The sequence below is a fragment of the Protopterus annectens genome, chromosome 15.part0 (genome assembly GCF_019279795.1).
Source record: "Protopterus annectens isolate FY-2018-M chromosome 15.part0, PAN1.0, whole genome shotgun sequence".
NCBI lineage: Eukaryota > Metazoa > Chordata > Ceratodontiformes > Protopteridae > Protopterus > Protopterus annectens.
In genome coordinates, this window is record NC_056749.1 from 647,727,696 (window position 1) to 647,741,724 (window position 14,029).

The window sequence follows — 14,029 nt, forward strand, 5'->3', positions numbered from 1 at the left end:
CAAGGTTCAACTCTGAGCCCTTTCTTATTTGTAATGGTGATGGACAGGTTGACAGACGAGATCAGACAGGAGTCCCCATGGACTATGATGTTTGCATATCACATTATGATCTGTAGTGAGAGTAGGGAACAGGTGGAGGACACCCTGGAGACGTGGAGATATGCTCTAGAGAGAAGAGGAATGAAAGTCAGCAGGACTAAGACAGAATATATGTGTGTGAATGAGAGGGAGGATAGAGGAATGGTGAGGATGCAGGGAGTAGAGGTGGCAAAGGTGGATGAGTTTAAATACTTGGGATCAACAGTTCAGAGTAATGGTGAGTGTGGAAGAGAGGTGAAGAAGAGAGTACAGGCAAGATGGAGTGGGTGGAGAAGAGTGTCAGGAGTGATTTGTGACAGACGAGTACCAGTAAGAGTGAAAGGGAAGGTCTACAAGAGGGTAGTTTGACCAGCTATGTTATATGGGTTGGAGACAGTGGCATTGACAAAAAGGCAGGAGTCAGAGCTTGATGTGGCAGAGTTGAAGATGTTAAGATTTGCACTGGGTGTGACTAGGATGGACAGGATTAGGAATATGTATATTAGAGGGTCAGCCCACATTGGAAGGTTTGGAGACAAAGCCAGAGAGGCAAGATTACATTGGTTTGGACATGTGTTGAGGAGGGATGCAGAGTATATTGGGAAAAAGATGCTAAGGATGAAGCTGCCAGGTAACAGGAAAAGAGGAAGGCCTAAGATAAGGTTTATGGATGTGGTGAGAGAGGACATGCAGGTGGTTGGTGTGACAGAGCAAGATGCTGAGGACAGGAAGAAATGGAAATATTTGATCTGCTGTGGCGACCCCAGACGGGAGCAGCCGAAAGAAGAAGCTGGCATGTAAAGTGTTTCTTCCAATGTCTACTGGAAGGGCAGGTGCTCCTGACTCTGTTACATGGCAAAGTTATCTAAAGATTTTTTTTTTTAATTTAACTGCTAACACATGCTATTTGAGAAACATAGCCGAATTTAGGAACATAGTCATAGTTAATTTAGAAACATTTTACATAGTACAAACTAAGAAGAATTTAGGGGAATAGAAAGCTAAGTCAGACAACTATCAGGGTGGACACACCTGTATCAAGCTATGGAATTACATCAGCGAAAGCTGCTTATGGGACCTCAAACAAATGTTATCCATAGGTCAGAAGAATGTTTATCTTCAGAGCAATTTAAATACTGGACACCTAGAAAATGTGATATTACAATGAAATTGAATACATACCATGCTTTGGTATTCTGAGAAGATCTGCATTGTGATATTTGTTTTCTAGACAATGACAGTGTTACACAGCAAACTGAGCAGGGCTTAGACTTTGTGTAGTGGCACGAGAGTTTTAATGAAGTAGCAGGTAAACTAAAAATGTAAAGGTATTAATGCTGCAGCTAATTCAAGTTTGGCTAGGTTACAGAAGCTAGAGCGTAGAATCTGTACAATAATAGATTAATAATCAAACCATATAAAACTGTCCTGAGCCCTAATAACCCATAAATAAATAAATAAATGTAGACAAATGTGGGACAAGGGGCTTCAAACCTAAATCTCACAGGAAATGTAGGCTAAAGAGTTATTTGCATCAAGCTCTGCTATAAATTAAAGATGTTTTAGATTTCTTTGGTTCATGCCTAGTCAGATATTTCCATACCCCTAAAGACTTGCCCATGTGTATGTGAGAGAGGGATAATTAATAGTAACACTAGAGATGTGGTATAAGAATGTTAGGAGACTGGAAATACACATTTGTGGACTGAAGTAAACTAGACAAATTTAAACAGGATCTGCAAAAACCTTATTTAATGATTGTGTCTAATATGAATCAATTATCACCTGTCCTTTATTTGATCTTTCTGATCCCAGGAGGACCAAATAGCCTTACTGAGGGACATATGCTAGCTGTTCTAATGCTGAATATAGCAAAGGGCTCATTTGTGGAAGACAGCAGACCCACTCAGTGTATCAGAAGTCACTGGGTGAAACAGGTGCATGAGTTAGAAATGTAAACTAGAACCCCTAGAGTAAAACAGAAGATTCTGACAAAATGTGTTACCAATTGATAATTGGTTACAGGATGTTATGCCAATGTGAAGAGGGCTACTTAAGATTATTTATAATTTCATACATGTAACCAATGTGATTATGTAAAAAAAAAAAACAGTAGGGGAATTTTCCTGGTGCACTGACCACATTTTCCCTATTTAGTTTGAATATGATTGTGGTTCTCCCCACAAAATAGACAATAATCCTAGTAAGCCCAACCCAATAAACAAAACATAAAATAAAAACTAAATTAGTTTGGAACTAAAGTGTTTGTTTTTTTCATTTTCTTCCCTTAACAGTTGGCTGATAATTTTGTTAAATTGTTAGCAGTATTTAATTTACATGTTTCAGTGGAAATATTGGTGTGCTGCAAATCATTTGATAATCTCATTTGACTGATTATTTCTACACAGTTGAATTTTAGTGTAATATTCACTTGTTCATTAAATAAAGACGTATTATTTAATAAGAAAAAAAATAGTTTCTCAACTACCAGCCTACTATCTACTACCAAAAGTACAAGACATTGAATCAACTGATGGTCACGGAAAAAAAAAACAAAACTTGAGAACCCTCCTCTTTGTTTTAATCAGCTTTGAGTTCATTTCTTCATAGGTTAGCTGGGATTTCTTGCAATGAAATTTTATCTTGGCTAACTGAGCATCATTGCCCACTAGGCTGATGGCCAGATGCCTAGCTACTGCTTGACAGGAGCATTAATGACCAGTACATTTAAACATGGCTGTAGAGATGGAGCAAGAAATTGTGACCCTAATGTTTAATTTGCTATTTCTTCTTGACTTTTAATAAGTACAGCTTACTTTCCCACAGAGTAATGGCGTGAGCCATTACAAAATTATATGGTGCAATGAAAGTTTCTCACTCTGCTTATATGCATGTGTATGTACTCGCATTCATGCACATGTGCACACACATTCACTCGCAGACGCACACCCACCATAGTACCAATACATTTACCATCCTATTCACAGTCATGGTATTGTGCTCAGAATACATCAAGTAAAGTCCTAAGTAGACACTTCGGGTTACTTATTAAAGCCAGACTATTGAAGTGGCTTCTGTAGTCAGCACATTGGACAAATGGAACAGCTGAAACTGTAAAGCCTAAGATCTACTCCACTTTCGCATTAGAAGAGTGAGATTTAAACAATTAGAGGCCACATAAAAACACCTTCCCCAAACATAACTTTATACTTCTGCAAATTGTTAAACCTTGTTTGCTTTTAGAACAGTTCTGGCATTATTTTAGGTCTACAGCTAGTAAAAGTGATTCTTCCATAACTGATTGCAAGATGCCCGATGTCATTAGCTAATCATGATGAATATTCAGAAAAGCAGCATACAAAATGACAGACTACTCCCTACTTCCCTGATCTCTTAAATGTGGACAAAATCTGCAGACTGCAAAAGGCCTGTGAGTCTGACATCCTTCATCTGAATGATAAATCTTGTGCAAAGCAACTTGGGCTACACTTGTCTGGAAGGGATTACTCTTCATTTGTAGTGCCATTTCACAGCTGAAAAATGATAAAACATTGACATTTCCATAAAGTAGAATAACAATGACCCATAAATCCATCTGACTGTCTGTAAGGAAGGCAGCTACTTTTTTCCAAGACACCTTATTCTTTTTATTGTCTCCAGATTAAGTAGTTGTGCATGCATCTCTCCTGTGTGTTTCGCTCCAACAGAAGTAAGTAGCAATTTAATATGGAGAATGGGCTATAAGTAGTAATCTAATATGGAGAAAGGGCCATTCCTCAAGACTTGCAGGATAAGATGCCTTTGTGGTAGTAACCCTTTAGATTTGTTATATCTATATAGTGAACAGATGGATGTAATGATTATCATACTAGTCCTTAGATTCACAGAACAGAAATCATTTTATCTGTTCTAGTGTCGGGGTATTAACTGTGACACATATCTGTATCTGATCTCTTCTTTTGATATAGGTTAGTAGCTTGACCAGCACCCTGATGGAGACAGTAAGCTGTCTTTCTGGAACTTGTATCTTTTTGTTCATGTCCCGTGCCCCCTTGACCACCTTCAGTAGCCATTTACATTTCTGAGCTAGTTGCAAAGCCAGGTTCCTAGCATCACTGACTACAGTGCTATTAGTATGTATTTGCTGTGCCACGTGATATTCATGCAAAAACATGTGCATTATTTTATCTTTCGATATCATCACCTTGGGACTTTTTAAATATATTAGTGGCTTATCGGTGTAAGCTCTTTTCCTCCAGCAACAGACAAGAAAAAAGAAAAGCACATAAACCTATCAGTGTTGCACACTGCAGGAGATTAATCCTGTTATTATAGAAATGCTGCCAATACAGCTGCGTGTGGATGTATTTGTATGAACATATAACCATTTACTTCAGTCTATCTCCAGATTTTTTATTGAAGATGTCCACCATTGTGTACATATCTGATATGAATTAAGACTTAACAGGAAGGTATTTTCAATAATGTAGGAGAGAACAAAATCTTGTTTTAGTGGCCTCTCTACTTAGGAATGATCCCAGCCTCTCCACTTGTACATTATTAGAAAGGGTTGTGCTCAGCTGAATGAGGAGGTGGTACCCAGTCCCTTCTGGAGATGATCCAGCAGGCAGTACACCCCATGCCAGTGTATGCACATGTTTAAGTGTCAGAAACCTCTGCATGCAGTATAAAAGGTGGCCTGAGTTGGGCAGTGTCTTTTAGCCCCACAAGTTCTGGATTATAAATTTGTACTATAATATATTAATTGTGGATTTTAATCACTATCTTGTTTTTAATTTTAGTTTGGGTGTAGTAATTCTATTTTATATGCTGTTTAAAATATAATATTAGCATTTATACATAATGTACAGAATTTTAATTTTAAAAGATCTGTCAACATATAACAGTCAAGGGTTGAGCAACCTTAGCTGCTGCTCAGCATTTGCAATCCAGTTAATATCTATATGTGTATGGTTGATTGAAATGTGTGTGTGCGCGAGCGCGTACTTGCGTGCCTTATAAGCTGTACTATGCTGAAAAAAATGATAAATGCAGATCTGTAGCAACCAATTATGCTACAACAAGCATGATCTTCAAGCAAATTTCTTGGGTCTACTTCTAAGCCAATTATTGTAAATAATGTACTTGTTTTGCTGTTGTACATGTTTTGAGGCATGCTAACATAAACACCTCACACAGGCTGTTTGAAGCATTTATTTACTTATTTGATTTACTTTGTTAAACAAGCAGCCCTGCTAAGGTTAGTTATGTGCTTTTTGTAATTATCATTCTATATAATCACAAAGAAATGGATGAATCAGGCTCAGAAAATTGTCCTAATATTTCCTTTATTCAATACCTGGGGCTACTGCACATGAATTGAAACAGTCAAAAAACGACTGTTAAGAGGTTATGGGTAAAGCACAAGTATCAGAATAGATTTTTTTCTAGTAGGATTACTTCAGACATTATTTCTAAGCAGTGTACGCCAGAGAGGACATTTGTGTTCCATTGCATTATTGCAGATATTATGATGCAACTGCACATTTCAAGTTGAGATAAGACAGCATAGTTGAGCTTTGTTGTGAAAAATGCAATATAAACAAAAGACAACGTCAAGAAAAGTGCAGTTATAAACATGCAGACAGCTTGCCATGATGTTTTAGCTTTGCATATGTACTGTTATTTATGAGGGAAATTACTGAACATGAAAGCATGGGAAACCTGCTCAGAAATGTTAGATCCTTCTAGAGGTGTGTCATGTAATGACAGAATAATAAATTATTGAATTATGTAATTGCTGTTTACAAAGCATGAATTACGATTGGAAAAGACATTACAGAAAGCACCACCTAAGCTAAAAGTACTTTGTTTCATGTATATAAAGTTAGCCATGTGGTCTGCCATTTTAGATTTGCATTTTGTGCAATAGCAGTAAATTAAAACCTATCCTAAATAGTTTATTGTCACAACTTAATCTATACTTGCAGGATTTATTTGGTAAGGACAATACAGTGAGTAACCATTAACAACCAGAACTGTATGAATGATAGGACCACTAGTACAGGCTTCATGCATATTATCTGAAAAAGGAGGCCCCTTGACCAAATTCCTTAGCAGTCATGTCTTCTAGTGAGGAAAAGGAGGACCCTTGGACAAATTCTTTTGCAGTCATGTCTCCTAGTGAGCAATATTGCACTCTTAAACCATAACCATTGTGAGCGATCTATAAATGGTGGTGACTTGTGCATTTCCATTCTGTTTTGATTCCCTGGAAAAGATAAGCAGACAAAGTGCATGAACAAATGCTCTTTTAAAAGGTTAAAGAGGCCAAAGAAACAGAAATCTGAGGCACAATAACTATGCATATACAGAGATGCAAAATATTTGAAGTGTAATAAATCTTAATATAATGTCTGTCATAGAAATGTAATTCATAAAACACAGTGTGTCTATGTTTCTTTTATCATCTAGCAGTTATAATCATTGATACTTACCAGACATACTAAGCATATGGTACCTGGATGTAGGAGGGAGGGTAAGACCCTATGCTGCAGCAGTGACTCTACTAGGTATGCATTTCTATTATAAATATTGAGCAACAGGGTGGTCAATCTGCAGTAACCACTGCAGGTCTGTAGAGGTAAATCCTGCTTTAGCCATAGAATGGACATCAAATCTGTAGTGCTTTAAAAAATAATGGATTGTTCATCCTGCATCAGCCTCATATACACCCTGACTAGATCTATTCCTAGGATAGCCTATATTGGTAAGCTTCTAATTGGTTACACTGGACCCTAAACTCTGCAGACAGTTTGATGTACTTACCTTAACCAAAAACAATACAGATAACTAACCCCATGGAGAAGGTCTGTTTGGTTAGTGACTGACCCTATTCCCCTTTCATAAATGAGACAAACAATGAATCAGTCTAACAGGTTTTGTATGGATATTTTTTCTTGGTCATGTCCCACCTGTTTGGGGCTCGGTAGCTTACAGATAAGTGTGCGTGCGCATATGAATTTCAGTAACTTGAATACAGTGTGTGTGTTTTTTTTCTCTAAATATACTTTCCCTGAGCCAGTGTGACCTAGGAGGCAGTATATTTAAAAATCAGGGATGTGAGGGCAGATCCTCCATGATAGGGTAGTGCTGCTGCTCAAGAGTTTATGCATTTTTTTGAATCATTGGCAAAAATTGTTGGAACTCAAGCAGCTGGGATCTGAGTTCCTGCAATAGGTCCATTTTGTTCAAAGCACACCAGGCTAAAGCTTTAATTCATGCAGTACAAAAGTAATTTCTCCTTTATTTCCTTTTTAGGTTTAAAAAAAAAGTGGAATAGACCGATACAGGTTAAATTCAGAAAACACCTTAGGCATAATGGGGGATTTGTTTAAGACACCCTACCCTTTTGGAAGACCAGTTGAGGTTCTGCACACATTTAGGCTGCTAATTCAGTGATCATTTTTAACAGAAGTAATAGCAGCTAAAAAGAAGGCCATCTATGATGGACATTTCAAGTCAGTTGAACTAATTACTGGAAGGGGAGATAAAGCCAGGTTCTACATAATGAAATTTAGATCCCAAATGAAACCAGTGCATGTCTAGGGCATGTAATACATTATTAAAAACACTTTTTAAAAAGTGCTTAATCACTACGTTTGTAGCTAAAAATGTCTATATCAGAAAATAGGTAAAATGGTTATAACTTAATAGCTGACTAAGCCAAGTTGTATTAAAAAAGGACAGCAGATGCTGTAACACTAGGGGAACTGGCACATTGTCACACATGTCTTTCGAAGGCCACTCGACTGCATGTCCTCCCTGCGGTCGAGTGGCCTTCGAAAGACATGTGTGAATGGCTATGCCTTTGTTGAAGGTTGGGCTTTGAGCTGGCACCTTGGCACCATAAAAATCTACTGCCAATCATTAGCAGACCGGAGTTCTGCTGTGACGACCCCTAACCAGGAAAAGCCGAAAGAAGAAGAAGAACTAGTGGAGATATTCTGACATAAAATTAAAAAAACAGCTTTTTATGGATATAAGATTTCCTAACATTTAATAAAAACTGCAAGAATAGCTCAGCTGAGCTAGAGTCTTCACTGTAATAACTTAAACCCCATGTAGTGGAGGCCCATAGGATATATGCAAATTGCCCTTAAGGTCATACACTGTTTCAGCTACATGCATTCTGAATACCTATGATATTTTAATTTTATGTCTTTATCAGTACATTCAGGGTAATAAAACCAAACTCTACAAACTGTAGACATGCATGTTTTTACCTTTTAGTGGTCTAGCCAGTACAGCATTAGTGGATTGTTTGACTATACTTTAGAAACACACAGCTTACAATCAAGCCTGATATTCATATACATTAATGTGCCTGCAAAATACCCCCAAAATATCTAAACCAAATAGTAAAAAGGTCACACAGACAAACTATTCAGTAAAAACTGCAATAAAGACTTAGACCTGGACAAGCAGGATTCTCCACTGTGTAATATCTTAAACCTGATGTAGTAGAGGCCCATGGGATATAGGCAAATGACCTCTTAAGAACATACGGTGCTTCAGTTAGATGAATTCTGAATCCTCATGACTTTTTTCTTTTTAATTCTTTATGGGTACATTCAGGCTAATAAAACTAAATATCTACTAGCTGTAGACATGGATGTTTCAACCTTTTCAGTGGCCTCATCAGTACAGAATAAGTGGACCGACTATCTAGCTGTACTTTAGAAATGGAGAGCTTAAAATTAAGCCTAATACCTATATACATTAAGGTCCCTGCAAAACATCCAAACAAAAGGGTAAAGAGATAAAGTAGATTAACCAGTCGTTAAAAAACTACAAGAAAGACCCAGCCAAGCTAGAATCTTCACTGTGTAAAACCTTAAACCTTATATAGTAGTGGCCCATGTGATATATGCAAATGACCTTTTAAAGACACACAGTGCTTTAGCTACATGGCATCTGAATTCCCATGACTTTTTACCTTTTATGTTTTTTATGGGTACGTTCAGGCCAATAAAGCCAAACCCAACAGGCATGTTTTGGCCATTTTAGTGACCTCATCAGTACAACATAAGTTGACTGTTTGGCTATACTTTAGGAACATCTACTTAAAATTAAGCCTAATGTCCATAAATGTTAAGCTGTCTGCAAAATATTCCAATTACAACCAAACCAAAGGGTAGAAAGGTCACACAGACAAACCATAGAGTAAAAACTGCTTGAAAGACCCAAGGGTATTACACAGTGAAGACTGTAGCTCAGCTGGGTTTTTCTTGCATTAATTTCTTAATATTTGGTAATTTCACCTGATGGTGGCCAGGGACATGCAAGGGAGTGGGGAGTCCACTTGGGGGGGGGGGTGCAGTTCTGTGGCAGAGTCACTAGAGAAGAGGGGCGATGCATTGGCTAGCCCACTGCCTGTCCTCCCTTGCGATGGATGCTTGCAACAGATGGGACCTTAGGAGCAGTACCATTCCTTGGAAGCAGTGTAATACTATCTCAGGGTGTCTTGATCTCCTCACTGGCCACAAGCATGGGTCATACAGAGTCTGAGGGAAGCTAATCAGGTACAGTAGACCTGGGCAATGAGGAGAGGTCCTGGTAGCTGTCAATCATCAACTGCCAAGAAAATAGCAATATATATATATATATATATATATATATATATATATATATATTATATATCTTAAGTAATGCCGTTTTGCCTTTTTAACATCATCATAATCCTGATATTTGGCTCACTCCATGTCCTAGAAGGGTTTTAGTGATTCTCCAGTCAGCTGGGGCTGAAGGTATTTTGGCCCAATCAGCTTGGTCCCAACAACTAAAGGCAGGTTAGACTATAAAAACTCAAGCAGAATTTAAAAAGGCCACCCATTTATTAAAGTTAAACATTTTATTTACTTGATAAACTTCTTTAGAACTAAAAAAATACAATGTTCACATTGCTCATTATATACATTTAATTAACACAACATGACCAGCAATAAATAAAAACGTCAGACAAAATAATCAAATGGTCAAATATGTTGCAGTAAACAAAATAATTTACGTACTCATTAATAAACAATATGGAACACTTAACAGCTTGCTAGAAACTTCAACTAGTCAGCTTACACGATTCTTAAAATGCATTTATATATATGTATTGAAAAAGTTTTGGTGAATTAATATAATTCAGTATTATCTACCATGGATAGCAGTTAAAAAGTTATCAAACTAAACGTGACAGACCTTTAACTTTGTATAACTCAGAATGAGGAATGTTCTTCATAATGTGGTAGACTTGAGAGGCATGTTCCTCCAAATGTAGCAATCTGAAGCCAAAGATGAAAACAAATGAATAACAGCTTCCCACATGTTCAAACTGTTCGTTCACTCGTGGAAATCATGCGGACTACAAAACTTACTTGGAGAATAATCATGGCAGTAATGCTACATCCATATCTGGCGAGTGTAGCTGTTTTTGAAGAATGCGCCTCGTGTTTTAAAAAGGCCAAACTACTTACTGTAACACACTGAGAAGGTCCATCATACATTGTCACGATAAGATTTTTTAAATAATACTACAAATATATTAATTCATCAAAACAACGTTTCAGAAGTATACAATCAACCATTTTCATTCATGTTGTGAGCTTCCTTGTTGAAGTTGGCAGCCAGGTGATGGCAAATATAGCCACATTTTGGAAATAGATGGTTGAGAGGTAGGGCTTCTTCATTCACCTTAGTTTACAAATTGAACAGCGGGAAACTAGGTCTCTACCAGTATAAGAACTGTAATATGACATCGATCCTTACTCAGCGATGAACCGACATTGACCAGCCGCGTAGACTTGTTTTCCATGTGCTAATCCCACGAAACCACTGCAGATGAATGCAGTGCAATATCATTCACAAAACTGCTACTATCAGAGCGGTTATGTTTGCGTGAAAAAAGTAGAATTTCCAGGTTTACCTTGGAGCAAAATTGTTTTCTTCTCGGAATAACGGGATTCAGCGACTCTAGGTAACAGATGTCCATCCTGCTGAAATAATAACAGGGTGCAGCCGCCAGATTCCAAGTGTTCTTTTTGCATCCGTTTTGGCTTTGTGAGAGCTCGTGGTTAAATAAGCATGGCAAGTGACAGCTCACGCGCTCTACTGATTGCTTGGTGCAGCATGCCTGGATGTTGTTGCTATGGTGTGCGAGACTCCGCCAGCCCGTCCCCCTCGTGACCCTCCCCTAAGGCAGCAGACTGAGCTGCCGGCGTGGAGTGCAGCTCGGACCCGCGTGCTGAGTGTAGAAGCCTGAGAGAGCCACATCGCGGGTGCCAGGGATCGGTATGTGAAAGTGACCGTACGTTTTCTTTGGGTAACATGGCTGAGGTGCGAAAATTTACTAAACGGCTTAGTAAGCCCGGAACTGCGGCCGAATTAAGGCACAGCGTGTCAGAAGCAGTGAGGAGCTCTGTGATTGTGGTGAGTTAGAAGGGCGGGCGGATCCCTTGTTGTATTGCAATAATAATAAACTAGCAAGGAGTAGGTCAGATAACAGATAAATCAGAGACAGCTTAGGTCTCATTCTTAACATTTCACTAACCACTTTAGTGAATTCGGTGGCACAGTTTTCTTTTTTATTTTAGTTATATGGGACTGCTGCACAAATAACTCGAAATTATTCTGTCTTTAACCTGCGGAAGTAGTAATTACAGCACCAGTGAGCTTTTGTTTGGTATCTTGTGCCTGAAACAGTTATACTTCCTCATTTATCGGCGCTATTGTGATATGTTTTTATGCACTTTAGTGAAAGTACCCGTACCATTTATTTTGGTTAAGTTTGGCTCTGCGCTGTACTGTGTTTTATGATCATGTTCCGTAATGTCTGTTTATTGAACACTGTGTGGCATTGCCGTGTTCTGTTAAGTACTGGAATCAAAAGTCGATGTTTCGTTCTGGTATTAACAAAGGGTGTGGTGTGCCAATGGGTCTTAAGTATATACTTGACTAATGCAGTATACTCAGCCCGTAGGGTACAGGGTTGAGTTTCTCCTTGATTGTTTAGTTTCACTGCCGTTCTCCATGTGCTTCAAAAGCAGTAGACAAAGATGTATTTACATTCCTAGAACTGTAATGCAATGCCCCCCAAAACATAAATGCAATTTACGGTTAAAATGAATATGAAGAATAAATAGTGTATACTGTTAATGTTACTCCTTCAGACTTGAGCTTTTGGACCAAAAAACACGCGACTTGCTAGCTGTTAATTAATGCAAAACTGAAATTATTATAATGTGTCTAGCAGTAGCAGTACACGGACATTATAAGCACTTTGCTTGCTCTACCATTGAAAAAAATAGTGGTGTGGTGGGACGGAAATGAACACACATTAGTGGAATGAATTGACGAGCTTGCAGCAGAATCTGTACCATGCAATTTTCCGTTGCTGTCATGAAGAGTGGTAATTGAAACTCATTCTGTGTGCTCTGCTAAAGAAAGAAATAAATTGCACAAGCCGGACTCATCCAGTCATCATTGCCTTGTTCAAATGGTTAAGTGATGCAACGTCTCTACGGGATTCCACATCCTTCCGATTTGTCAACTGTTCTAGCAGGAGAGAGGGGTATGCCATAATAAATAACTGTAGGCACTACTAGAAAAGTAGAACGTATGTTATACGTTTGAAGAGCGACGAGGTATTACTTTTTGTTTCAGTTTTTTCCCAGTTTGTTTACTTACGAGTTTCTGCATAAAAATACATACGCTTCCTGGCATGCATTACGTTTAATTATATATCCCATGTTATCTCAACAAACAGGATAGGGCCTCACTGCAAGGGTCATCCAAAATAACAGATATGCAGTACATTTGTTTTTACATACTGTATTCGTGTAGAAATGCAAACATTTTATTTTTTTTCACACTAATTATGTTAGTTTAATCCTGAGGGGTGCATGACATTTTTGTAAGCCCCTCTCTCCCCAATCTGTAAATCTTGTCAGATTCCAGATTATCCCCGCTGACCCTCCCATACTGGTGAGTGTGGTTGTCCACAGGAGGAAGGCCACCATTGCCACTTGCAAAGTTTGGATTACTGTCGTGGTTGGCTCTACCTCCTTTGATACTCTGATATATTTTACTAGGCCAGACAGGTCTTAAGCAGGATTGCAGGGCATATCCTTATCCATGAGTCCTTGGATAGCAAGGCCTCCTCAGATCTGTCCATTCACCTGTGCTTGTAGCTTTCCTGAGTCTTGGCCTTTACTGTCCTACAGAGTGGCCCACCATTTAGCATATCACTCCCAAGGGAAAAACTAACCTGCAGTGCTTTGTTATTCTTTTCTCATCCCTACCAGATGTACCAAGTACCTCAACTCAGGTTGACTGGCTTATAGTCAGGACTTTATCCATCAGGACACTATCCTTCTTTGCCCGTGAAGGTGGCTAGTGGTATACTTATTTTTTTATTTATTTTGGATGTTTTCACTTTGTCAGCTGATATGCATAGTAAATGGAAACTGGGTATACTTCAGAGTCTGGTGTTTGGTTGGACATCACCTGTATATAGAACAGAGTTTGAAGCCTTAGACATCTATAGCTAATAGCCAGAATACAGCTGCAAGAGGTTAACTAGTTTAGCTTCCTGTATTTAATCTCTAGCAGTTGTATAAAGTGTTAGGGCATGCAGGGAAGACCTTGAGGTATTCTAGATAACGTGGCATGTCTAAAGATGCTGTTATGTTTCTTGTGGTGAGTACAGGATTTGGGTAGATGTACAGAGTGGTATTATGATTGAGGTGCATAAAATAGCTTCAGTGCATAGTATTGCTGTGCTACAAGAGATCATTTTTTACATCCCTTAAGGGTTGGACTTGCACCAGTGACTTTTAGGAGCCATATTTGGTTACTGTTTCCAGTAGCAGTGCACACTACACATTCTGTTCCTCTCTGCCAT

The 14,029-nt window shown here is 38.4% G+C and overlaps 1 protein-coding gene across 1 annotated transcript in view; it reads left to right on the plus strand.

The window, feature by feature from the left end:
- Nucleotides 1-11,332: 11,332 nt before the first annotated feature.
- Nucleotides 11,333-14,029, plus strand: part of DOCK11 (dedicator of cytokinesis 11) — a 1,858,863-nt gene continuing 1,856,166 nt past the window's right edge. The window contains exon 1 of the mRNA XM_044057487.1: nt 11,333-11,556. Coding sequence (XP_043913422.1) covers nt 11,455-11,556 — 102 coding nt within the window. The 5' untranslated portion in view covers nt 11,333-11,454. The remainder of the gene's footprint in view (nt 11,557-14,029) is intronic.